General features: G+C 44.2%; 1 protein-coding gene across 2 annotated transcripts in view; it reads right to left on the minus strand.

Moving 5' to 3' along the window:
• GNPAT (glyceronephosphate O-acyltransferase) overlaps window positions 1-26217 on the minus strand; it is a 255633-nt gene that overhangs the window by 169639 nt on the left and 59777 nt on the right. Inside the window, exons 2-5 of one of the 2 annotated variants that reach the window (XM_063917641.1) lie at window positions 22220-22408; window positions 19111-19287; window positions 18833-18962; window positions 4367-4494 (exon numbers count right to left, since the gene is read on the minus strand). In XM_063917641.1, coding sequence (XP_063773711.1) covers window positions 4367-4494; window positions 18833-18962; window positions 19111-19287; window positions 22220-22408 — 624 coding nt within the window. Of the gene's footprint in view, window positions 1-4366; window positions 4495-18832; window positions 18963-19110; window positions 19288-22219; window positions 22412-26217 lie in introns of both variants that reach the window. The other variant, XM_063917639.1, reaches the window with a different exon arrangement.

Below are 26217 nucleotides of genomic sequence, written 5' to 3' on the forward strand. Positions count from 1 at the left end.
CCTCGCTTCAAAGATCGATCAATACGTTAGCGAACGCTGAGTGGATCCAGACACCTACTAGTGTACACTGCCGCTCCAGCCTATAGTGAACACAGACGCTTAGTGAACACAGACGCACCGGTCACACAGCCGCCTATGCTGCGACCGAGTCTCCTCACAGTATCATTCAGTGAACACAGACGCAGCGATCAGACAGCCGACTAAGCTGCGACCGGGCCTCTCGTGGTAGCGCTCAGTGAATACAGACGCAGTGGCCTGCTGCGACCGAGTCCCCTTGTGATAGCGTCTGAGACGGAAGCGAGGAAACAGTTCATGGCGGGAGACTCAGCGGAAACTGGTCATGAACCGGGGGAGGGGGCGACAAGGAGAGCGTCTGACTACCCACTGCTGACATCAACCCTAGGGATCGCGGCTTCATACTATTCCTGGAGCCTCTGATCCCGAGGGCCTAGCGCTGGAGCACCCGTGGTGGCGGCGCGTCAGCTACTGTTTGGTAGTCTCCTCCCAAAACAGTACGGCTGTGTCCTTATTCCATCATGCTACGCGGAACCGATGCCTTACCTTCTCTCCGTGCTCCGGCCACAGCCTGGTAACGTCTGATGGACCTGCTAGTATATCTGACACAGACGCCCGCCGAAACAGCACTGTACTCGTGGGTAAGCATTGTCGCGACCCAGCGGAGAGTTGTTGGAGCGACTCTTTCCAATATGCGTATAAGACGCTGCTTAGTAATATCACTCAAAAAAAACTAGTAAGACTATAAAGATAAAATAAGAAAGCTTAGGGCTGCTAAAGAAACAGCAGCCATCTGACCATGGTCCGGCTCCTGCCGCACCAAACAAAAAACGGATTTGCCTGAGCCAGTGGGCAGGATGTATGGACGGGCCCGTTGCATCCTGGCAGGCCAGAAAGCTTTTGATCGTTTGGTGCCAATCCACTGTCGCTCCATGATATCCCATTGTTATCCTGTGGATAACCTGTGGACCCTGCTGGAGAAATTTGTGTGAGTGGGGTACGCTTCGTTTTGTTGGATATGCACAGGGTTTTATGTTTCCACTGTTTATGAAGCCGGCCTACACGTGTTGTTTTTTATATCTTTCCCTTTCTGCATGAGCTTGGAGAAGCAATCTCAAATGGGTTGAGAAATTCAGAATCCAAGTTGAACCCTTATTCGGATTGAAGATTAACGAGACTCATCATTCATCTTTTGTACAAAGGCATGTATTCTCGCTTGGTTCAATTTTTATTTTATATATAGTGACATCTTACGTAAGAGCGCCCTGGACATAGATTAATATCTTATCTTTCTGATTCTGCTGTATAGATGGGGTGACATTTATTTTGATATTTTCAGTGTACGGGCTGCTTTGCGCCAAATAGGAGAGCCTTTCAACCCACTCCTTTTTTTAGCTCTTCCTCTAACGCCTGAACCCACGCTTCAATACCTTTCACTGCCCAAGATGCAGCAATACTAGGTCTATGAACAGCCCCTGTAAGGGAGTATATAGATTTCAGGCATCCCTCCACATGCTTATCTGTTGGATCCTTCAGCGAGGTGACAGTGGTGACAGGCAGAGTGGATGACACCACAAGGCGGGTAACATGTGAATCCACCGTTGGAGTTTACCATTTGTTACACAACTCTGCAGGGAAAAGGATAGCGAGAAAAGGCCCGTTTAGGTAGAGGGAATATCTTCCCTGGATTAGACCAGGGTTCCCGCCTGATGTCCACTAGATGATCAGAATGGGGTAATACAGTTTTATCCACCTTCTGTTGGTTCAACTTATGTTTTCTTTGCCACAGTAGTGGAATCCTCCTCATCAGAGATTTGTAGGATATGCATAAGAGCAACCACTAAGGCAGGGACATCAATTTGCAAGGAAGAATCATCATCAGTAACACAGGATTCAGTGTCTGACAGGACCATATGCTCCCCCTTCTCTTCTGATGAAACATCAGAGAGGTTAGCAGATTGTGAGGAGGAAGCACCCGCTTAGAGGACCCAGGGACACCGGAGTGATCTGGCGTAGATTTTTGTATCACCAAGGACTGATTTATTTGCTGCAGCTGGTTAGACAGATTTTCCGCCCAAGACGGATTAACCATAGTGACAATTTGTGGCTGTAGTGGCACAGGTGGTCCCATAGGGGGGACGCTAAGAGTTCCACCATAGTACCCAGTAGGTTGGAGAACACAACCCAGGGTGGCTCCTGTGTAGTGCAGGAGCTGCGGACTGACAGGGAGGTGCATGTCAAGATGCAGGAGCTTCCATAAATTTACTGCCCTTTCTGTTAGACATAATATTATATATGCAACAACAGGGCTATTATAGTACGAGTAAGCCAGACAATACAATACCTGCGGATAAAACCTGGTATTACGCGACTGTAACACAGTAGAATAAACTTTGTAGATAAGTACTGTGTAATACTATATTACAAGATCCAAACGCACCTAGCGCAGGGTACAGAATAAAGTGACAGTTAGATCTGGGAAACACTGAGAGTGAAACCACACATCAGATACAGGCACAAGCAATGCAGAAATTGTTGTCACAATAAAACTGCACTGGACTAATTATATATATATATATATATATATATATATATATATATATATATATATATATATAATTATTATACACATACATATACACACACACACACACACACACAAAGAGAACCGCCAAGACAGCACTTCAACACATCAAATAAAATAAGAAATATTGGTGGTGCAAGGTAATGGATAATAATGGAAACACTCACTTTCCCAGAAGAAAAATGAAAAAGACCAGCACTCACGATTCAGATGAAAACAAGAAGGAGATTTATCCTCAGAGATAATCCATAGTAGGTAAATCCTAAAGCTGCTGCCCGACAGCTGTTTCAACACATACTGGTTTTCATCAGAGGCCCTTGGCAAATGGTTTACAGGCCGACAGCTGTTTCAACCCATACTGGTTTTCATCAGGGCACCTGATGAAAACCAGTATGGGTTGAAACAGCTGTCGGGCTGCAGCTTTAGAATTTACCTACTATGGACTCTCTCTGAGGAATAAATCTCCTTGATTTCATCTGAATCGTGAGTGCTGGTCTTTTTTTCATTTTTCTTCTGGGACAGTGAGTCTCTCACAGCGCGGTCAGTGACCGGAGAAAATATCAGAATACTCGTACAATAAATTCTGTAAAGATACACTCTTTCTCAACTAACGCTGTCTGTATCAAGACATATAGGATACTTAAGTGTTTGTAAAGTTTCCACGCTGTGTACAGGTGACTTTACAAGGGAGACCTTACCCTGCAATCCCAGAGACCTGCTGCAACAATACTCTGAAGATGGCACCCAGTGTCTCAGTCAGGGAGTGAGGGAGAGAGTGTGAGGCAGCTCCAGGGTGGCCAAATCTGCAAGGAGATGGTGCCCTGGGCCAGGGGAGGGGCTACAGGTCAAGCGCCGCCTCCCCTATGCTGGACTTCCACCCCAGGTGTGTCATTAAAACGATAGAACATCTGACCTGTACTCCAATGCCCTGGTGGTCTAGTGGGGTCCCTGCCCAGTGACAGTGTCCAGGCCAGCGGCGCAACACGTTCTCCCTAGGTCGCGGACGGAACGTGATTTAATTGCGGGGGACCCTCTTACCTCCTCCTCGTAGCAGCCACGCGAACCAGGAGAGCGGTCTGCGACTGTGCCTAAGCCGTGAATTCTCTGCAGCAAGTACCCCGGGAACCAGGCCACGGGAGTATGCGACGCCGCTTAGGAGGTGATGGAGCTACAGCGCTGAATGTCACTCTGACATACAGCGCTGACAGCCCAGCCAGAGAAAGGAATTTTTTTGATAGAAAAAGCTTTTCAGGGCTGCCCAGAGCAGCCCACCTGTTAAGAGACCTGCTGCTGCAGGCACCAACTCGAAACTGAGCTCCCAGTGCCTGGAGGCGGGGTTACAGAGGAGGCACCTATGCATCCTGGGACAGCTAGAGCTGTAGCCTGTTGTTGCCTCTGGATCAAGATTCACTCTACGCCCCGATGTTTTCCCTGTGGAAACCAATGTAACCTGTTGGAGAAATAGGTCTTAATGAACTTATACCTCAATTTAGATGCTCAGACGATTGTAGCAAAAACAGATACAAACATATCTATGCAAAAAAAGGCTAAAATCATGTTTAACACTCCAAACCATCTTTAGAAAGTACACAAATCTGTGTGTAACATACGGAAAAACCGGATGACCCAATTTTTAATTTTTTTTTAAATCTTTTTGTACTCGTATGTGCTGTATCATTCTTGATATAAGTCAATGCAAGTGATAAGCTATAATTAATATATGCGGCTTAATTTACACTAAGAAAAAGCATGACTTATTCTACTAACCCGCAGCATGATCTTCACATACTCTGCAAATACTGCCCAGTAAAGCTTGTTCCCTCGAAATGTGCGTCGCATGAAGAAGGCACCAGACATGCGGAGGAGCTCACCCACAATTTTCATACTCATGAAGTCTAAAATACATAAGAAAACGAAGAAATTATTTTTTGTACAAGGAAAAATTATTAACTTTATAAATGAAGGATTCTAGGACTTATTCAGAAAAGGACGCAGATCGCTGCATATGCAGCCAAATCTGCGACTATCTCTTCACATGCTGGGGGCCACCCAGCACAGGGCAATTTCGCCCAGCATGTGTGAGGCTTCCTCCTGATAAGTCAGCAATTAGATTGCAGACGCATTGGAACTAAGGCTGCGCTGTTAGGCGGTCGGCTGCCATTTTTTTTATCGGAGTGGCTGCATGTGATATGTGATGTTATTTGAATGGAAACATGAAAACTATAGCATCTGGCAGAGGAAACACTGTCCAGGCCTCAACATCTTCAAAGGGAAAGGCTAGATCATCTTAAAATTTAATCTTAGTGTGAAGGTAAATCCCACTTTTCTTCCCAATCATCACAATTCCCTGTCATGTGGGATAAGGGATCACCAACAGAAGCTACTCACTCAATCATAAGTCACACCAGTGAAAAGAATAGATTAAATACTTTAGATTCAGTATGGGATGGGATGGAATGGAATGGAACCGGAAAGAACTGATCTTCACTGTGTCCAAAAACCACTGGATCATGGAATGTAAGACATTTGCGCACTCCTAGCACTAAAAGAACCCAGGTAATGATGATTATTACATGTGGGTCAGATGCAGAAGGCAGCCATGTACTGTTTAAGAGGCAGACATGAAGCCCCAAAAATCCTCAGAATGACAGGCAATTTGGACATGTCATACTTCAACTTTTGCTTTTGAAGCCTAGGAAGACTTCTTTTGGGTTTATGAATTCCCCAAAGTACCCCTCTGTAAATCTTCAGACTGGTCTAAGGCTTGTGGATCATCTTTTCTCCTGTAGGGAGCTTCAGGATTCTTTCCTAAAGAGGGCATTCCCAAATAAGAGATGGTAAGACAAGATTTATTTGATTTGTAATAACCTCTGAGTATACGAAGATGAGGCTGCAGCGACACACATGTAGAATAGAGGGGTCTTAGTTTTTCCACAGATAACATCTGGCATTTTTCACAAATGTAATAGTGTATCTGTGAAATGGGAAGTTTGGCACCCTTGGTCAAGCACAGTGTTCCAAGACTCATATAAAATATTATTTTACATTATGATAGCTTTCGCCCTTTGGGTACTTTGCAAACAGCACACTGGGTTAAGTTGGGTACACACCTATACCTGTCGCTGAGCCATTCTTTCAATTCCCAACAAGTTCATGTGATATTTTAAGAGTGTATGTACCCTTGATCGAGTTTTACCAGAGGACAGTAGGTCACATCTGAAGATCAGGTTTTACATGCAGTTTAATTTTCACAAGATTTGATTGCACAGTATCGGGCAATAGGTGAAGTATGAACACACTCAACCATTCTGTCCGATGCTTCTCCAGCAGCAAAACAGCTTTTCTATCTTTTCAGCAGATATTTTAGGCAGATGAGTTTCATGGATCGACAGAAAATTGTAGAGGTATTACGCAGGAATCAGCACTTTGATTAGGACTTCTAAACATCAGTAAAATTGAAAGCAAAATTGCATGGAAAGTTTGGGAAAAGGTTGTAATAGTTATTGTTATTACATTTTGTATAAAGTAAGGTGCCACCAAAAATAGAGAGTGGCAAGTCTCCTGGGACAACAAGAGGAACTGAAACCTGAGCTGAACAGGAGAGCCGTCCACTCGGAGAGAATCTCAACTGGAGAATCCTGGAATGAAACTGGGCAAATGCCACCATATTGAAAAGGTGGACACCATCTTCCCCATAACTCGCATAAAGAGATGCACAGACACTCTCCGAAGTCTGAGCAGGGACTGGAGTAACGACTGCAGGCAGATAATCTGATAACCTGAACAGTCAGGGTGAGGCGATTCTGTATCATGTTTTCCGATTGGGCTACCAGGAGTAGGTAATCCAAATCGGGGATGATACAAACTGCCTTGAGCTGTAGAGAGGTTGCCATGAGAGACCGCACCTTGGTGAATACCTGAGGTGCCGTGGACAACCTGAAAAGGTAAGGCATGAAACTGGTAGTGGTCCAAGCAGATCGCAAACCCAAGGAACCATTGGTACTCCTCCCAAATTGGGATGTGCAGGTAAATGTCCTTGAGAGCCAGGGATACTAGTAAATCCACCGGGCTCCAGAGCCTGAACAATGGACCGGAGAGACTACATTAGGAAGGAAGAAACTATCTGGTTTTCCTATGAGAAAGAAATTTGAATAGAAACCGGATGTCAGGATCCGGACTAGAGCCAGCCATTTCTCACCATTATGCCAGTTTCCGCAGCCCAGGAGTGCTGTCAGTCGTCAACTGCGGCACCGGCTGGTAGCTGCGATACTGGTTTGTTTCATCTTCAATTACACCGTAGTGGAATGCATGGAGTATACAGGACGCTGGGCAGCCATGTTACAGAGTCAGCAGACCGCATTAATGCCCAACAGGAATCCTGGAAGTGCTCGGTTGACTATCCTATCCAATGGCTGTCTGCCTAAGGGTATATCAGTGGGATCCTGGGAATAGGAAGTCACCTGTACATCTTCTTCCTTCAGTGCATGCTGTTGTGTGTTGCTGCTCCAGGTTCCAGGCACCACTCTGTGTCTCCTTGTGTTTCCTAGAGAATTCTTGTTATTTATCACTTACTGTTATTCTACATTGATCATCGCTCAAAGTGATTCATTGTTTGCTTTAAGTGTTTTCAAGTTCTTCAGTTCTCGAGTACTGAGTGCCATCGGTTAAATATCGATTGCTTCTTCTAGCGTTTTCAAGTTCTTCAGTTCTCAAGTACAGAGTGCTATTAGTCACCATCGATTGTTTCTTCAAGTTCCTTCTGATTCTTCATTATATTCAGCATGGATATCTCAATTTATCCTTTGGATTATCTTTATCATTCTTCAACCCTCATGCTCTTCTAAGCGGTTACTCTCAGTGTCTTACTTCATCAAAGACTCACTCATTGACCACAATGTCACCAGCTATTCCCCTTAGGATTCCCCAGCTATTGCCAGGTACCTGTCCAGGGGGCCGCGATTTGCCTATAGGAAGCAGCAGAACCCAAAAGCCCATAGGAGGCGGTTACTGGTGAAAACATTCCAGGGGGTTGGACTCCACGCCTCTGGGCAGGTCTCGTCAACACTCTGTTCTAGCAATACATGAGGAAGTCCTATATTCATCCCTCTCGTTTATTGTGGCATTTTAACCCAGTAACCTCATCTCAAGAATCACCAGCAGAGTACACAGGGACCCAGGACATTGGAGTGGACGACCAGGGGAGAGAACGCCCAAGTCCAGAAGTGACCTGAAACAAACTTGTAAAGCTCCTGCCTTTACAGGGTCGGGGAGCAGACCAGTGGTGAAAGTGGCATGGAGGCCGGAGTCTGAATGACTGGCCGTAACCACTTCCAACAATCCTCCAAACCCAAGAATCGGATAAAGTCTTCCACCATTCTTTACAGAAAAAGCGCAGATGGTCCCCCAACCTGGAGTCGTCCAGGAGGGAGCCCCCACCCATCATAAGAACTGTTTTTCAGCAGGCCTGGGGGCCAGTTTTTGACCTGCACAAGACTCTTTTCTACCATCTCTGGAAGAGGAGCATTGGCTACGAAAATACTGCTGAAAAATAGGGCCTACCCTGGGAATTAAAAGTTTGAAACATGGTAAACTTAATCCTAACAACGGACAGCGGTAGAAAAGCAGTCTTTGAAGCAGCCACCAAAATAATAAACTTGTCCAATTTAGGACCAAAAAGTATCTCTCTACTGAAAGTCAACGCCTCCGACGCCTTTTTAGATTCTGCATCAGTCCTCCAGGAGCACGTGTGGCTGCCAATGAATATGCAGAGACCTTACCTGAAAGGATACTGGAGTCCAAAAAGGCCTTGCCGAGATAAGCCGCAGCCTCTCGTACACTCTCAAAATGGGTGCACGTCAGATCTCTGGACCCCGAGCAAAGGTCCTCATATAAAGAATCAGTCCAATGTTCTAAAGCCTTGGAGACCCAATCTGAGGTCACGGCTGGGTGCACGGCCGCATCAGTATCTGAAAAAACCTTCAAGAAGCAACATTCGGCAAAGGAAGTGCAGTAGCCTTAGCCAGCCACAGGATTATGGACTTCCCATTTTGATCTATCAGTCAGGATCCGAATACCAACGAAGCGCAGCGTGCGATCGGTTCGGAATGACCCCCAATATATGGAGTCCAGAGGAGCAGATTACAAGCTCTAATTAGAGACTAACATATTAATTAACCCCTGCATGTTTACCCATATGGCTGGATTGTTATATTAACACGCATGCATGAAAGATACCAGTTATTTATGGTAAAAACAAGGAGCGTCTTATTGATTATATATGTGCATATGAAGTTCATTTGTCTGGTCTGTTGCTAGTTAAATTAATATTGTGTTTTATTATTTTATTTTCGAGATATCGGCTGGTGTTGTAATTTTTATATGTTGTATTGTGCAATAAATGTCCATACGTAAATGTGGAGCGCAGTCGTGCATTTTTTGTTTTTATTCAGTACCTTTTTGGGCTTAAGAAACCTGGCCCTTAGGACTTGCTGCTGACATTCAGGGAAAACAGTGATGCCGGGTATTCGTTTGTGTATTTTGGTTCTAAGAACCGCTCTATCTGGATGAAAAATCAGAAAAAGGAGGACGACATAATAATGCACCTAAATCTGAAACACTTCTAGCTAAAGCAATAGACAGTAGAAAGAGAACTTTAGCTGTCAACCATTTAAGATCCACTTTCTTTAGTGGAGCAACTTGAAGCACCTTTAGGACTAAACTTAAATCCCAAGACACTGCAGGACGAACAAAGTGAGTTTGAAGCATGCCCTGGAAGAAAGTGTGAACATCCTGTAGGTTAGCAATTTTCTTTTGGAACCATACAGTCAATGCTGACACCTGCACGCTCAAGGAAGCCATCCGTAACCCTTTGTCCATTCCTGACTGAAGGAATGCTAGGACTCTAGAAACTCTGAAAGACCTAGGGTCTTGCACCATTGAATAGGGTCACTGCACCATTGGCTTGCCACATTCAGTAATAAATGCGAGGATGGTTTCCTTGCTCTGAGCATTGTTTAAGTTACCTGTTGTGAGACTCCTCTTGCTTTCATAATGGAAGTCTAAAGAGCCACGCCGTCAAAGACAGTTGATTCAGGCACTTGTAATAGTAAGGACCCTGTGACAATAGATCTGGACGTTGAGGGAGTAGAAATGGAGCATCCATGGACAGCCTCTGCAGATCTGTGTATCAATGTCTTCTGGGCAAAAATCGGAGCTATTAGTATCACGGCGCCCATTCCCTGTTTTATCTTTCTCATCACCCTGATCAACAGGGTGATCGGTGGAAACACATAGGCAAGACGAAATTCCCATCTATCTGACAGGTAATTCACAAATAAAAAACATTGCACCTAACCGCTCTGGTATCCTTTGTTCTTGGGAAAATATGGAGAAAAGAAGACTCTTTTGTGGGCGCACTCTTAATTTGAAATAAACATAGAAATTAGTCAAAATGGATAAAAAGTTCAAATTTTAATAATTCAACACAATTAAAATAGTCAGTGGTTCATAGAGGAAATAGTGGTCAAAAGATAATAATATAATCAAAAATAGCATGAAGTGCTAATATAAGATGAAGACTGAATTCCGGCTGACGGAAAAGATTATGAATGTTTGTTAACAACTCGTTTCAATTTTCAGACGGTACGTTCTACCGATAAGCAAAACAATGTTATGTGTTCCCTTTATAATTGATACAAATAATACAGGCTGGATACTGGTTATACTTGCAGGTAAAGTAGGGTGGAAAATCAGATAGCAGTGTGAATCTTCTGTCAGTGTTAGACACTGTGTATGCTAAACCAATGAGCTCTACTAAACTGAGTATTCCTCAATGGTCACTGAGGAATACTCAGTTTAGTAGAGCTCATTGGTTTAGCATACACAGTGTCTAACACTGACAGAAGATTCACACTGCTATCTGATTTTCCACCCTACTTTACCTGCAAGTATAACCAGTATCCAGCCTGTATTATTTGTATCAATTATAAAGGGAACACATAATATTGTTTTGCTTATCGGTAGAACGTACCGTCTGAAAATTGAAACGAGTTGTTAACAAACATTCATAATCTTTTCCGTCAGCCGGAATTCAGTCTTCACCTTATATTAGCACTTCATGCTATTTTTGATTATATTATTATCTTTTGACCACTATTTCCTCTATGAACCACTGACTATTTTAATTGTGTTGAATTATTAAAATTTTAACTTTTTATCCATTTTGACTAATTTCTATGTTTATTTCAAATTAAGAGTGCGCCCACAAAAGAGTCTTCTTTTCTCCATATTTTCCTATGTTCTCATACTGACTCAGGGTGCACCACCAAACTATATTAGAATTAGAAAACATAGTTTTCTGTAATCATTCTATTTTGGTTTTATATTTTTCTACTTATATTTACTACATCCGGTGCGGTATTTCTTCCCCTTCTTGCTAAATCCTTTGTTCTTGACCCGCACGCGGGAACTTTGTTGTTCTGATGGGATGCCATGAGATTTATCTCCAGTAACCCCCACTTGTCTAACAGATTCTGGAAGACCTCAGGGTGTAAAGCCCATTCGTTTGCATGAATGGCGTGTCATCTGAGAAAATCAGCTTCCCAGTTTAGGACTCCCGGAATAAACACTGCAGACAATTCTGGATGTTGAAGTTCTGCCCACCTTAATGTGCAGCTTACCTCCTTCATTGCTTTTTGGCTGCGAGTTCCTCCTTGATGATTGAGGTACGTTACTGCCATAGCATTGTCCGAGCGAATTTGAACTGGTTTCCCCTGAAGAATGTCCCTTGCCTGAATGAGTGCCATATAAATGGCTTGAAGTTCCAATATATTTATTGGCAGGCAACTTTCTTCCTTGATCCACTGCCCTTGGAAGCAAATTCTTCCTGATACTCCTCCTCAGCCCTAAAGACTGGCATCTGTTGTCAGAATTTCCCAATCTGATATCCAAAAAGGTCTCCCTTTGTCCAGATGAGATGTCTGTAGCCACAACGCTAATGACCTCCTTACTTCCAAAGGAAGCACCATAGTCTGCGTTTTTATTGTCTGATGAAAACCATTCCACTTGGAAAGGATCAGACGTTGCAGAGGCCTCGAGAGGAAATGAACATACTCCACCATGTCGAATGTCTACACCATCAATCGCATTACTGCATGAACGAATACCCTCTGTGTAGTAGCTCCTGAATCCTTGACAGAATTTTGGATATTTTGTTCGGAAGTAAATTTACTCTCTGAACACCTGAATCCAACACAGCCCCCAAAATGAGTCATCCGTTGTGACGGAACCAAGGATGACTTTGCCCAATTTATGAGCCAACCGTGTCTCTGTAAACAAGCTATTGTCTGTGGCAGATGACACTGAAGCAATTCCTGAGATTGTGCCAGTATTAATAATTTGTCGAGATTTGGAAAAATCCATATCCCCTGCTGACGGAGATAAGCTGCCATTACCAGCATAGTTTTGGTGAATACTCTGGAAGCTGTGGCCAGTCCAAATGGTAGGACCTGAAACTGAAAATGTTGCTGGAGGATACCAAACCTGAGATAATGCTGATGGGACAGTGCTATAGGAACATGAAGGTAAACATCCTGGATATCCAGGGGGGTGGTAGTCATGTGACCCCCGGTCAGCTGACCGACAGTCACATGTCCTCCTCCGTGAGCCCGACGGCTCACTATCCCGATGGTCGGCTTGCCGACCAACAGGGACTATTTCCACTCGTGGGTGTCCACGACACCCATAGAGTGGGAATAGAACCCGTGGCGACCGCAGGTCGCCACCGAGCCCGTAGCGTGGTGAGCGCAGCGAGCCCGCAAGGGGCTTGCTGCACTCGCCCCTCCCCGCCGGTCACCAGTACTACACCCATCCAGGGATACTATAAAATCTTCCAGCTCCATGGCCAAGATAATGAAAGATAAAGTCTCCATATGAAACCGAGGCACCCAAATGTACTTGTTCAGCACTTGGAGATTGATTATGGGCCGGAACGACCCATTTGGCTTCTGGACTAGAAACAGGTTGGAATAAAAACCTTGTCCTCGTTGTGCAGGAGGAACTGGAATTATCACTCCTGACAGAAGCAACTTCTGTACTGCCTCTTGCAAAGCCCTGCCCTTCGTTTCCACTGAAGACGGGCTGGTACAAAAAAAAACTTTGTGGAGGGTGTTTCTTGAAAGCAAACGCTTAACCGTGAGATACCGCTTTTTGCACCTAGGCATCTGCGGTAGATTGCTGCCAGATCTGTGCAAACTGAAGAAGTCAGCCTCCCACCCTGGGGTCCCTCAGGTGGAGGCCCGCACCATCAGGCTGATAACTTATCTTCTGACTTGGAAGCTGGCCCTCTGGTAGCCCAATGCTTCTTAGTCTTACCAGACTTGTCAGATTTAGACTTTGCCATAACCCTTTCCTTTTGCTTTTCCTTTAGTCCAAAAAGCTGGAAATCTAGGCTTGGATTTGTGTGTGGAAGGAAACTTCAGTTTCTTGGAGTCTTTCTGCTTCTGACTCCAAAATACTGTTTAATTCTTTACAAAAAAGAATATCTCCAGTAAAGGGCAAAGACTCCAAAACTTTCTTGGATTCCAAGTCAGCTTTCCATGTACGTAGCCAAACCGCTCTGCAAAATGCTACTACTGAGGCTGGTGCCTGAGAGGTAATTGTACCCATATCCAAGGCTGCTTCTTCCATAAACATAGCTGCCTATTTGATATGGGCAATACAGGATTTTTGCGCTCTAGATGCCACTGAAAGATCATCCTCCAATGCATCAGCCCAGGCTGCCACTGCTTTTGCCATCCAGGCTGAAGCCATGGTTGGTCTTATTATTATTATCCTTTATTTATATGGCGCCACAAGGGTTCCGCAATGCCCAATTACAGAGTACATAGACAAATAATCAAACAGGAAAACAGTAACTTACAGTTGATGACAGTATAGGACAAGTACAGGGTAAATAAACATAGTTACATCAGCAGATGACACTAGAATAAGTATCAGGTGGCAGAAGACTGCTGGATTTGGTGAAGTTGAAGATTATTAAAGTAAGAAAAAGGATAAGCACATGAGGGATGAAGGCCCTGCTCGTGAGAGCTTACATTCTAAAGGGGAGGGGTAGACAGACAGGGGTGACACAGATTGGTTACATTATGATTGCCCCAGACAAGGAGAAAATTGTTTTTAGAAAACCATTTCTTTTCCTATCCATGACATAATTTAAAGATGTTGAAGGCAGAGGTAATCCGCACTAATCGAATGACATGCGTATCTACTTTGGGAGACATCTTTTAAACAGTCCCCAGCCGGAAGAGGATAATAGGAATTCCATTTCTTTGGAATTCTAAACTTCTTACTGGGTGTTACCCAATACTCTTGCATAATTTCTGTCAGCTGTTCTGACCCAGGAAATTCAGTCCTAACTGTTTTGGGACATTTAAACACAGGTGCCTTAGATTCAAAGGCTCTGCTGCTTCCTCTAAGGAGAGAATGGCTTTCATAGCTCTAATTAGCTCAGGTATGTCCACTGATCTAAAACCTTCATCCTAATCTCTGTATGCAGACCCGGAGTGCGATGAGTGCTCATCCTTTGACGAGTCCCCATCTGAAACAGGTGTAGACTGTAGACTGTTGTTTCATGTCTATGTGATTTACAGTACTTACCATCGGCGCTTCAGACTGTTTTTGTTGAAAGGCTTCAGATTCCTGTACTGGATGTGATAAACCCCAGGTGGAATGTTGCATGTAAGGGTTAATAGGGTAACCTATCCCTGCTATAGGAGCTGGCATTATCCGCTCAGCTATACTGGATAATGTCTGTACAAAAGTAGCCCATGGGGTTTCAACCTGAACCTGTGCATGCCTCAGATTTTTTAAGAGGCTTTGGTGAAAGTTAAAACAATTTGCACATAATCCATTCTGAACCAGATCCTGAGAGGTTAACCCAGCTTTGCAAGACAAACATGAAATGAGTGTTGGTGCTGCTGTGGAAAGTCTATTTTCTTCACCGTTGCCACTCTTAGACATAATAAATAAATCACACAGCTGTACATTGTTAACTACACAATTTGTGACTGTCATCACCTTAAAATGTGTTAAAGTGACATATAATCCGACCCTACCCTGCTTTGCACCAGCATTGAGGATCGGAATACACAGAAAACTGACAGAATTATATTAAAGTCAGCAATCACACTAGCAATCAGTCACAGGTTATACATTAGTATAATAAGCAATATGAGCACATATTCAACTACAGATACATTTCAAGTATGTAGGAGAAACATATTATGGCATTACCTTATATAGGAGTTTTAAATGTATTAAGTCGCACAGCGAAATAAACAGCAGCAATAGTTTATAGACTCAAACTGTATGCATCAGGCACTTATCCAACTATTCATACTCAATGGTAGATAGAGACTTAGTGCCGTATCACTCGGCTCAGGAGAGTGGGATACAAGGAGACTTAACCTCGCTTCCAGGATCGATCAAAACGTTAGTGAACGCTGAGTGGATCCAGACGCTATTAGTGTACACAACCGCTCCGTGGACCTACAGTGAACACAGACGCCCAAGTGAACACTGACGCACCAGTCATACAACCGCCTATGCTGCGACTGGGGCCTTTTAGATACACAGCATCTCAGACGGAAGCGGGATTTTGGAGGAAACTGGTCTTAAACCAGGTGAAAGGGGCGACCAGGGGAGCGTCTTACTCCCCACTGCTGACATCAACCTCAAGGATCATGGCCCCTTCCAACCTTTGGAGCCTATGATCCCTAAAGCGCAGAGCTGGTGCACCCGAGGTAGCAGCCGTGTCAGAGACTGTTTGGTAGTCTCCATCCCAAACAGTGCGGCTGTGTCTCGCATTTCCCCTCTTAGCGGAACCGATACCTTACCTTCTCTTCGTGCTCCGGCCACAGACTGGTAACGTTTGCTGGACTTGCTAGTACATTCTACACAGAAGCCCGCTGAAACAGCACTGTACACGTGGGTAAGCATTGTCGCGACCCGGCGGGGAGTTGTTGGAGCGACTCTTTCTAAGGTACGTATAAGACGCTTTTAGAAAGATCGCTCAAAAAAAAAAAGGGAGTAAGACTATACAAATAAAATAATAAAAAGCTTATGGCTGCTAAAACCAGCAGCCCACTGACCATGGTCCGGCTCCTGCCGCACCAAACAAAAAACTGAATTGCCTGAGCCAGGAGGTGGGGATATAGCGGACTGGCCCACTGCATTCTGGGAGGCCGAAAGCTTTGATAGTTGGTGCCAATCCGTTGTCGCTACCTCATATCCCAATGTTTATCCAGTGGATAACCTGTGGACCCTGCAGGAGAAAATTCGGGGAGGGGAGAACAGGAATGAGGCCCCTCCCCTCTAAGGGTTCTGACACAGACTCCTGTTAGTGAAGACAACACTCTGTTTTAAGTTGGACTGTCCGTGGCGGTTTAGTGAGAGAGCGTTGAACCAGGCCCTCACTGCCCTGCCTCCTGCCAGTGATCCCCACACCGTGGGAGGCCACTGCCACTATTACCCGACTCTCTGCCAACAGGGAGCCCCTCACTTGTCCCCGATGTCTGGATGTGGCTGCAGGACCTGCCTCTAGAGCCTGTGTGGGCTGAGCTGCAGTCTCTGTCTGCCCTGGGCAAGGGGCTGGGGTATAGAGGAGGAGGAGGAGGAGCCTCAGCTGCCCTAAAAGTTTTAACTATCAAATTGTCTCCTCTCTATACTTTTCCCGGCCTACCTCTCTATTGTGTATGCAGGAATTCTTTTTCTTTATTACATGTATTATGGTTAAAAATGGATCCCAATTATGTTTAATTTTGTATGGCCCTGGACTTTATTTTACTTACTAAGTACAAATGATAGAGTAAATCACACTCAGGCGTTCAAGCTGCTGGACTAGATACCACTCTGAGAAGTTTCACCTTACTTCACAAATAACAAAATGCAAAAAAAAGGAAGAGTAGGTACAGGTAAGTCACAAGCGCTATAAATATAATACTTCCCTTATATGTGGTGGAAGTAGTGTGGATGAAGTATCAAGATTTCTTCTATGTAGTGATTCCTATCACTGAATGGATTCAGCAAAGCTCAGTAGAAACTTGAAACAGAAATAAAGCACATCATAGTGTTGTACAGTATGTCCACAGTATACGGTAATTAATGCAAGTCCCATAAGTGTCTCTTAAAGTTTATCCAATGACCAATGGTATTGTGAAATCTTTAAATTGAAGGGTGTAAACCCAAGAATCCCGGATGGCGTACCATACTCACTCGGTAGAGACGATATATAAATGTATAAAGGTAACTTTATATGGATCCCACCTCGGACTAATGTTGGTTAAAACAACCTCAAATGATGTTGATATGAGTGTATGGAGGTGCGTACCCAAACTCACAATCTTAATGCTGATTCGTGCACATAAAGGCATCTTTGATTCCCATTACGGTGATAACAAATAGGGTGTATCCAATAATATAAGCGTACCCCACTCACAGTGAAATATGCTGCTGCTTTCAGATCAAGCTTCTTTAAACTGAAGACAAAAATCCATATCCGTAAAAAAGGGGGTTACAAGTTATTAAAAAATGTTCACAAAAATGTAAAAGGTAAAAAATATATTCAATTGAGGGCATGTACTCAGTACAAACACAGAAATGACCCCAGGTGTCAAAGATGCAAAGAAATGAAATGCCCTGAGGAAAGATTCAGCAGGATTGAAACACGTTGGCCATTACAGAGGGGACCATCTGTACCAGGAAACACACCAATCCATGACCCCATTTTTTGCGACATGTAGGTGTTTGGTGAGTGGGCAGTCTGGAACGCCCAACACCATTTCTTTGCATCTTTGACACCTGGGGTAATTTCTGTGTTTGTACCGAGTACATGCCCTCAATTGTATATATTTTTTACCTGTTACATTTTTGTGAACATTTTTGAAAAAATTGTAACCCCCTTTTTTACGGGTATGGATTTTTGTCTTGAGTTTAAAGAAACCTTGATGTGAAAGCAGCCGTATATTTCACTGTGAGTGGGGTACGCTTTAGAGTCACTAGCAAAACTGAAACCATGATGTGAAAGCAGCAGCATATTTCACTGTGAGTCGGGTACGCTTATATTATTGGATACACCCTATTTGTTATCACCGTATGGGGAATCAAAGATACCTTCTGTTTCATGTTTCTAATGAGCTTTGCTGAATCCATTCAAGGATAGGAATCACTACATAAGAGAAATCTTGATAATTCATCCACATTACTTCCACCACATAAAAGGAAAGTATATTTATAGCGCTTGTGACTTACCTGTACCTACTCTTCCTTTATTTTACTTACTATGTTTTCGCGAAATTTAGATTTTATTGGTACCTGTTTTCGCTGTGATCTACATAATTAAAAAAAAAGTTTAAACTCTCTAAAGCCCAGATCGGCTATACCCCATCATCTCCAGAGTCCCCTATTTGCTGACAGAGAAATTGGGTGTGCGCACATCAAACAAATCTAAAGATGCTGTGAACAAAATCCTTAGTTTGAAAACAAGTCGTATTTTTTTTAATGGCGGCACCTCTCAATACTCTTCACCAGACATTAGGATCAAGGAAGCTTATAGGCATATACAGTATATGCTTATACTAGTGAAATTTAATTTGGATGGCTTTTTAGAGACATTAGCAAAATTGAAAGCTCCCTATTGATAGAGAATGGCCATAAACCTAAAGCATGCTCCCAAGGAAACACCATCAGTGAAACTCCTACAACTACAGGTGTATAGAGTATACATTTCACCCCTATAAAATGAAGTTTGGTAGAAGACAGGGACCAAATTGTAATAAATGCTGTAGACAAAATGGGGTAATTTTGGCCCCTTTCATACAAAAACAAACCTTGAAGTGAATTCTAAATAGAATGAAATAATAGAGAAGTCATATGTAAAATAATTTTCTGTGAAGAATGCATAAGAATATGTAACATATGTGGAGACAATAGGAGCCCTAAATAAATCACTAGCAATGATGTTCATTCAAGCAAGGAAGCAGTCTGTATTGGAGCATGTGATGACACTTATACCGTACTTTTCTGTTAGGATTTCTGAATATGTTGTTATTTGCCAGTGATTTGGCTAAATAAAGCTTTAATAAAAAAAAAATATATATATAAGGAAATGAGAATCAACTACTTTAGTAAAATGCTACATGCAATACAGTTCAAACCGTTTGCTAAGTAAATACTTGCCCATTCCAGCAGCAATGACGGGAAGTGCCAGGTCATAAGTATACAGTATATATGACATCATCAGGAAGTCAATGTAGCTCCGATGACTGGGCAGCAGCACAACTGGATGTTCTTGAATAGCTTGAGCCAGCTACCAGAATATGAATAAACATGCAATAAAATGTTATCAAATTAACATATAACTTCAAAAAGTGATCAGATAAAAATTTAGTGTATTTTTTTTTTTTTTTTTAACCCTGGCTCACAGGACAGTAAACCTGGTGCCTGATAGGACTTACCCATTGTATGCCCTCCTCATTGACGCAGACCTTTTGGAAAAGTCTTTTGAAAATCTTGCTGAGGGTAAGGGCAAACATTCGTATAGCTGCAAGATTTAAATTGTGTCCCATTTCATCGAGGATCACAGTGGCTTGATCCTGAATAACCTCAGTCAGTTCTCCAGATTCCAAACTAATCTGCAGAAAAGGGATACAAAGTAAACAGATGTTGGGGATATACTAAAGACTGACATCTACAGTATGGTAAGCAATTTACATTTAGTGTATTATAATGTTGACCCAGTGAGCAGTAGTGCTGTGGGTGAAAACACATGGCTCACTAGACCGCTGAAGATTGGAAAAACATTTCCTGGTTTGACAAATCTACATTTTTGATGCAATATGCAAATGTTAAGGTGCATACACGCAGCGAGATTCGGGCTAATCCCAATTCTCACTATGCGACAGGGGCTAGGTCGGTATCGCAAGCACATAATGAGTGTGCTTGCGATACTGACTTTGTGCGATTTTGGCTAAGTGTCAATTTTGACTATCTCTTCTATAAAGATAGTCAAAATTGACTTGCCTGCACAGTCTATCTAGGATTGCGATGCCGACTGCGTGGGACCACGCATCGGCATCAGATCGGGATCGCAAGCTGCACTAACTTTTCTTACTATTTTGACTATATAGTCAAAATCGTAAGAAAATATCTCACCGTGTGTACACACCATTAGGGACAGAATTTGGTGTAAACAAGATCCATGGATCTGTGATACCCCGCCATTTAGGTCGGTCTAACAAGATCTCTTATGATACTCTACTGTATTAGTGCCCCTACAATTTACTTTTTTGCACAGTACTGTTGTTCCTGGTGGAAAACAAAGTTCTTTTAGTGCACAGAGGTAAAGAGACAAACACACAGTATAACAGAATACTGCTTTATTCTAATATGAATAAATTGATAATCAATAAGCACTTGATAATATAATAAACTTCAAGTAGTCTTCACTACACTTGATACAGTATGCTCAATAGACAGGAAGCTCCTTCTCAACTTGAACGATCAAGCTGGATAAATCATCTTGGGTCCAGGGCAGCTGGCTGTGCAGTAGAACACGGAGCTTGAGGTTATTTTGGTCAACACCCTGCTGACACAGGCTTTGACTTATACCCCTTTTCCAGGGAAGTCCTGAGTACAACCTGAGATTTGGAACGCAGTTCCCACTGGGTCAGACCCGAGACATACCACTTTTCCACTGTGGCACTGATCCAGGTAATTCCCGGACCGGCGCCGTTCACACTGCACATGAATGCACTATCGGTGCTTGGAGAGGATATCATCTCTTGCACCAAAATGCAGCTCTCCCCATGCTGGAAAGGGATCCCGGGTTGGAAAACCTGGGTAACCCGTTTCCATTGAAACTCACCTTGTACCTCCCCATGTAAAACACTGCTAAGTTCCCAGGAAGGATTTCCAGGTGATTGGACCTGGGTGGAGAAGTTTCCACTTACAAAAATCTCACGGGTCACATGCAATATTCCGTGATTTTCTTATCAGTGGACAAGGGGTAATATAGAGCTCAACAGTACAATTCCCAGGTATTAGTTCTATATAAGGTTATAAACATAATCTTAAGCATTTCATTGGTTAAAGCATATTTTAGAAGTTACTAATGAAATGGCAAGCAGGTGCAAGTACCAGTGGAAACAGACAAGAAATTCAGTTAATCACAGAATACTCTACATGTCACAGAACTTTCCAAATCCTTTCTTTATCAGACAAACGACAAATCAAAAGTATCAGCAATAAAAGCAACATGGAAGATTAAACGCCATGTTGTGCCCTGCTATCACAACTGTGTTGATGTTTCAGTGTCCCAACCCTTAGCTGTGGCAGCAGGGGAGCCTTATGTAGTTAAAGATGGGGTCTGTTTCCATAGGGTATGGACCTGGCACGAGGGGATGTGAGGGAGGCTGGAGGAGTTGCGCGTGCCTTGGGCGGGAAAGAGAAGGAGCATGCTGGCTGCTATTGAGAGATGGTAAGGTGAACTGCAGCAGAGCAGGCTGTACCTGAAGCATGGGGGTCAGAAGAGATGAGCGGAGGTGGTGGCCCAGAGCAATGAAGAGACAGAGCACAAGGTTCAAGCCAACAGCCCTTGTAGAGGATTTGAACAGCATGCGGGGAACCTTATGTGAGATCTGTGGGAGGAGCTGCATTAAGGGGAGTCTAGCAGTAGCCTGTAACGACGGGATCACAGCGTTTGCAGTATCTGGCAAGGAAAGAGGCGGTAAGGTTGCTTAAGTTATCCAGCTAGCTGAGTGTCTGAAAAATTCACCAGAGAGGTGGCTGCCTGATTACTGTCTAACCAGAGTTATTCATTAATATACCACCAGCCTTCAAAACCGATATAGTGTATATTAAAGAGACTGCTTTTACCTCAGAGACAGCTTTAATGTTCAGCTAGCTGTCACTGCAGAGATCGTGTGTATTATAGAGACTGCTCTAACCTCAGAGTCAGCCTCAATATACAGCCAGCTCTTAATATTGAAACTTTCCTAAACAGAGCTAAATGATCTGCCTTACATTAAAAGGACTAGTATTCTCTTAAAGGGATTGAGGAAAAGTTACAGAGACTCTTCATGCTATATGCGGACCTGTTTACAGTCCTAAATGTGCAGTGGCTAGATAAGCAACAGTTAGGCCCAACGATTCCCAGGACTTTGAATCTTGGTTACATATCAGTTTCTTTGGAATAGTGGAATAGTGGAACGGTCTGAGGAAAAGTACACCAACACAGCTGCAACTGTGGCAGTGGCAGTGAGAAAACCCTGTGGAGGTACTGAGATTCTCATGAATGTTCAGCAATCTGCAGCACCCGCATGCTATCATGTCAGTATGGTACTCAACAATAATTTGACACTTCTGATGTAAAAGCCAGAGCCCTTAAGTATTCATTGATGAAGCCCATTGTTTTTTGGGATTTGTATTGTGTCCGGTCACAGCTCGTCAAACTCTCACAGTAGGCCCTTGTTTATTTTCAACCCTAGGCTCATCTGACTATGCTTGTGACCCCTGACCTTAGACCCAGCACATATCCATCCTGTACATACAGACAGAAAAGCTCACCTGTTTGATAACATACTGTAGCTGGTCAGACTGTAAAACCATGGTTTTTAGGGCACTTGGTTTGCATGGAATAAGGCTCTTGTAGATCACTGGTGAAAAACATTTCATGGCATATCGCAGGTCACTCGACTGACGTCGTTCCTCAAGTATATCTTCAAAAACCTCTCTTTTTTTACTCCTGAATTCCTTCTGCTATGCATGTAACCACATAAATATGAATTCAATCAAGAAACAGCAAATACAAGGTGCAACACATGATCAGAAAGACATCAAGAAGTTTATCACTCCGCATACAGAAAACAGTACACATATCCATTTTATGACTCATTAAACAATGAAAACTACGCCTTTATGTCAGAATCTACAATGGGGAGGATAAAAAATAAGATTTTACTCACCGGTAAATCTATTTCTCGTAGTCCGTAGTGGATGCTGGGGACTCCGTAAGGACCATGGGGAATAGACGGGCTCCGCAGGAGACTGGGCACTCTAAAGAAAGATTTAGTACTATCTGGTGTGCACTGGCTCCTCCCTCTATGCCCCTCCTCCAGACCTCAGTTAAGGAAACTGTGCCCGGAAGAGCTGACATTACAAGGAAAGGAATTTTGGAATCCAGGGTAAGACTCATACCAGCCACACCAATCACACCGTATAACTTGTGATAAACATACCCAGTTAACAGTATGAACAACAGAGCATCAGATCAACCTGATGCAACCATAAAATAACCCTTAGTTAAGCAATAACTATATACAAGTATTGCAGAAGAAGTCCGCACTTGGGACGGGCGCCCAGCATCCACTACGGACTACGAGAAATAGATTTACCGGTGAGTAAAATCTTATTTTCTCTAACGTCCTAGTGGATGCTGGGGACTCCGTAAGGATCATGGGGATTATACCAAAGCCTCCAAACGGGCGGGAGAGTGCGGATGACTCTGCAGCACCAAATGGGCAAACACAAGGTCCTCCTCAGCCAGGGTATCAAACTTGTAGAATTTTGCAAATGTGTTTGAACCCGACCAAGTAGCAGCTCGGCAAAGCTGTAATGCCGAGACGCCTCGGGCAGCCGCCCAAGAAGAGCCCACCTTCCTAGTGGAATGGGCTTTTACTGATTTTGGATGCGGCAACCCAGCCGCAGAATGATCCTGCTGAATCGTGTTACAGATACAGCGAGCAATAGTTTGCTTTGAAGCAGGAGTACCAAGCTTGTTGGATGCATACAGGATAAACAGCGAGTCAGTCTTCCTGACTCCAGCCGTTTTGGTTACATAAACCTTCAAAGCCCGGACTACGTCAAGCAACTTGGAATCCTCCAAGTCACGAGTAGCCGGAGGCACCACAATAGGTTGGTTCAAATGAAAAGATGACACCACCTTTGGCTGAAATTGCGGACGAGTCCGCAATTCTGCACTGTCCTTATGGAAGACCAGATAGGGGCTTTTACATGACAAAGCCGCCAATTCTGACACACGCCTAGCCGAAGCTAAGGCCAACAGCATGACCACTTTCCACGTGAGATACTTTAGCTCCACGGTTTTAATTGGCTCAAACCAGTGGGATTTCAGGAAACTCAACACCACGTTAAGATCCCAAGGTGCCACTGGTGGCACAAAAGGGGGCTGAATATGCAGCACTCCCTTAACAAACGTCTGAACCTCCGGCAGTAAAGCCAGTTCTTTTTGAAAGAAAATGGATAGGGCCGAAATCTGGACCTTTATGGACCCTAATTTTAGGCCCATAGTCACTCCTGACTGTAGGAAGTGCATGAATCGACCCAGCTGGAATTCCTCTGTAGGGGCCTTCCTGGCCTCACACCAAGCAACATATTTTCGCCATATATGATGATAATGCATTGCTGTCACGTCCTTCCTCGCCTTTATCAGCGTAGGAATAACTTCATCCGGAATGCCGTCAAACGCAGCCGCGGTAAGTCTTGGAACAGACAGGGCCCCTGTTGCAACAGATCCTGTCTGAGAGGCAGAGGCCATGGGTCCTCTGTGAGCATTTCTTGCAGTTCCGGATACCAAGTCCTTCTTGGCCAATCTGGAACAATGAGTATTGTTCTCACTCCTCTCTTTTTCTTACGATTCTCAGCACCTTGGGTATGAGAGGAAGAGGAGTAAACACATAAACCGACTGGAACACCCACTGTGTCACTAGTGAGTCCACAGCTATCGCCTGAGGGTCTCTTGACCTGGCGCAATACATTTGTAGCTTTTTGTTGAGGCGGGATGCCATCATGTCCACCTGTGGCAGTTCCCAACGACTTGTAATCTGTGTGAAGACTTCTTGATGAAGTCCCCACTCTCCCGGGTGGAGGTCCTGCCTGCTGAGGAAGTCTGCTTCCCAGTTGTCCACTCCCGGAATGAACACTGCTGACAGTGCTTTTACGTGATCCTCCGCCCAGCGAAGAATTCTGGTGGCTTCTGCCATCGCCACCCTGCTCCTTGTGCCGCCTTGGCGGTTTACATGAGCCACTGCGGTGATGTTGTCTGACTAAATCAGCACCGGTTGGTTGCGAAGCAGAGGCTCCGCTTGACTCAGGGCGTTGTATATGGCCCTTAGTTCCAGGATATTGATGTGCAGACAAGTCTCCTGACTTGACCACAGACCCTGGAAATTTCTTCCCTATGTGACTGCCCCCCACCCTCGGAGGCTTGCATCCGTGGTCACCAGGACCCAGTCCTGAATGCCGAACCTGCGACCTTCGAGAAGGTGAGCACTCTGCAGCCACCACAGGAGAGACACCCTGGCCCTGGGGGATAGGGTGATTAACCGATGCATCTGAAGATGTGATCCGGACCAGTTGTCCCGTAAGTCCCATTGGAAGGTCCTCTCATGGAACCTGCCGAAGGGAATGGCCTCGTACGATGCCACCATCCTTCCCAGGACTCGAGTGCAGTGATGCACTGACACCTGTTTTGGTTTCAATAGATTCCTGACCAGTGTCACAAGCTCCTGAGCTCTCTCTATCGGGAGATAAACCCCTTTTTTGGTCTATGTCTAGGATCATGCCTAGAAGAGTCAGATGAGCTGTACGAACCAACTGCGACACTGGAATACATAGAATCCAGCCGTGTTGCCGTTACACTTTCAGAGAAAGTGATACGCTGTTCCGCAACTGCTCTCTCAATCTCACTCTTATGAGGAGATCGACCAAGAACGTGATAATAGTGACACCTTGCTTCCGCAGGAGCACCATCATTTCCGCGATCACTTTGGTGAAAACTCTCAGGGCCGTGGAGAGACCAACCGGCCACGTCAGAAATGGGTAATGACAATTCCGTACCGCAATTCTGAGGTACGCCTGATTAGGTGGATAAATGGGGACACGAAGGTATGCATCCCTTTTGCCCCGAGACACCATAAAATCTCACCCTTTTTAGGCTTGCAATGACCGCTCTTAGCGATTTCATCTTGAACTTGAACCTTTCCAGGTATATGTTCAGGGATTTTAAATTCAATAAGGTCTGACCGAACTTTTCCGGTTTCGGGACTACAACCTGGTGGAATAATAACCCCCTCCTTGTTGAAGGAAAGGAGCCTTGACCACCACCTGTTGAAAATACAACTTGTGAATTGCAGTTAACCCTGTTACCCTCTCGCAGGGGGAAGCCGGCAGGGCCGTCAGTGAGGAGGCATCTTCTCCAAATCCAGCTTGTATCCCGGAGACACAACATCTATTGCCCAGGGATCTAATAGGGAGTGAACCCACTTGTGGCTGAACTTACGAAAGCGTGCCCCCACCGGGCCTAGCTCCGCCTGTGGAGCTCCAGCGACATGCAGTGGATTTTTGTAGAGGCCGGGGAGGACTTCTGTTCCTGGGAACTAGCTGTGTTGTGCAGCTTCTTTTCTCTGCCCCCGCCTCTGGCAAGAAAGGACACACCTCGGACTTTCTTGTTTCTTTATTCGAAAGGCTGCATTTGATAATGCCGTGCTTTCCTAGGCTGTGCAGGAATATAAGGCAAAATTTCAGAATTACCAACTATAGCTGTG

Source organism: Pseudophryne corroboree, chromosome 4 (assembly GCF_028390025.1).
Source record: "Pseudophryne corroboree isolate aPseCor3 chromosome 4, aPseCor3.hap2, whole genome shotgun sequence".
NCBI classification, from domain to species: Eukaryota; Metazoa; Chordata; class Amphibia; order Anura; family Myobatrachidae; genus Pseudophryne; species Pseudophryne corroboree.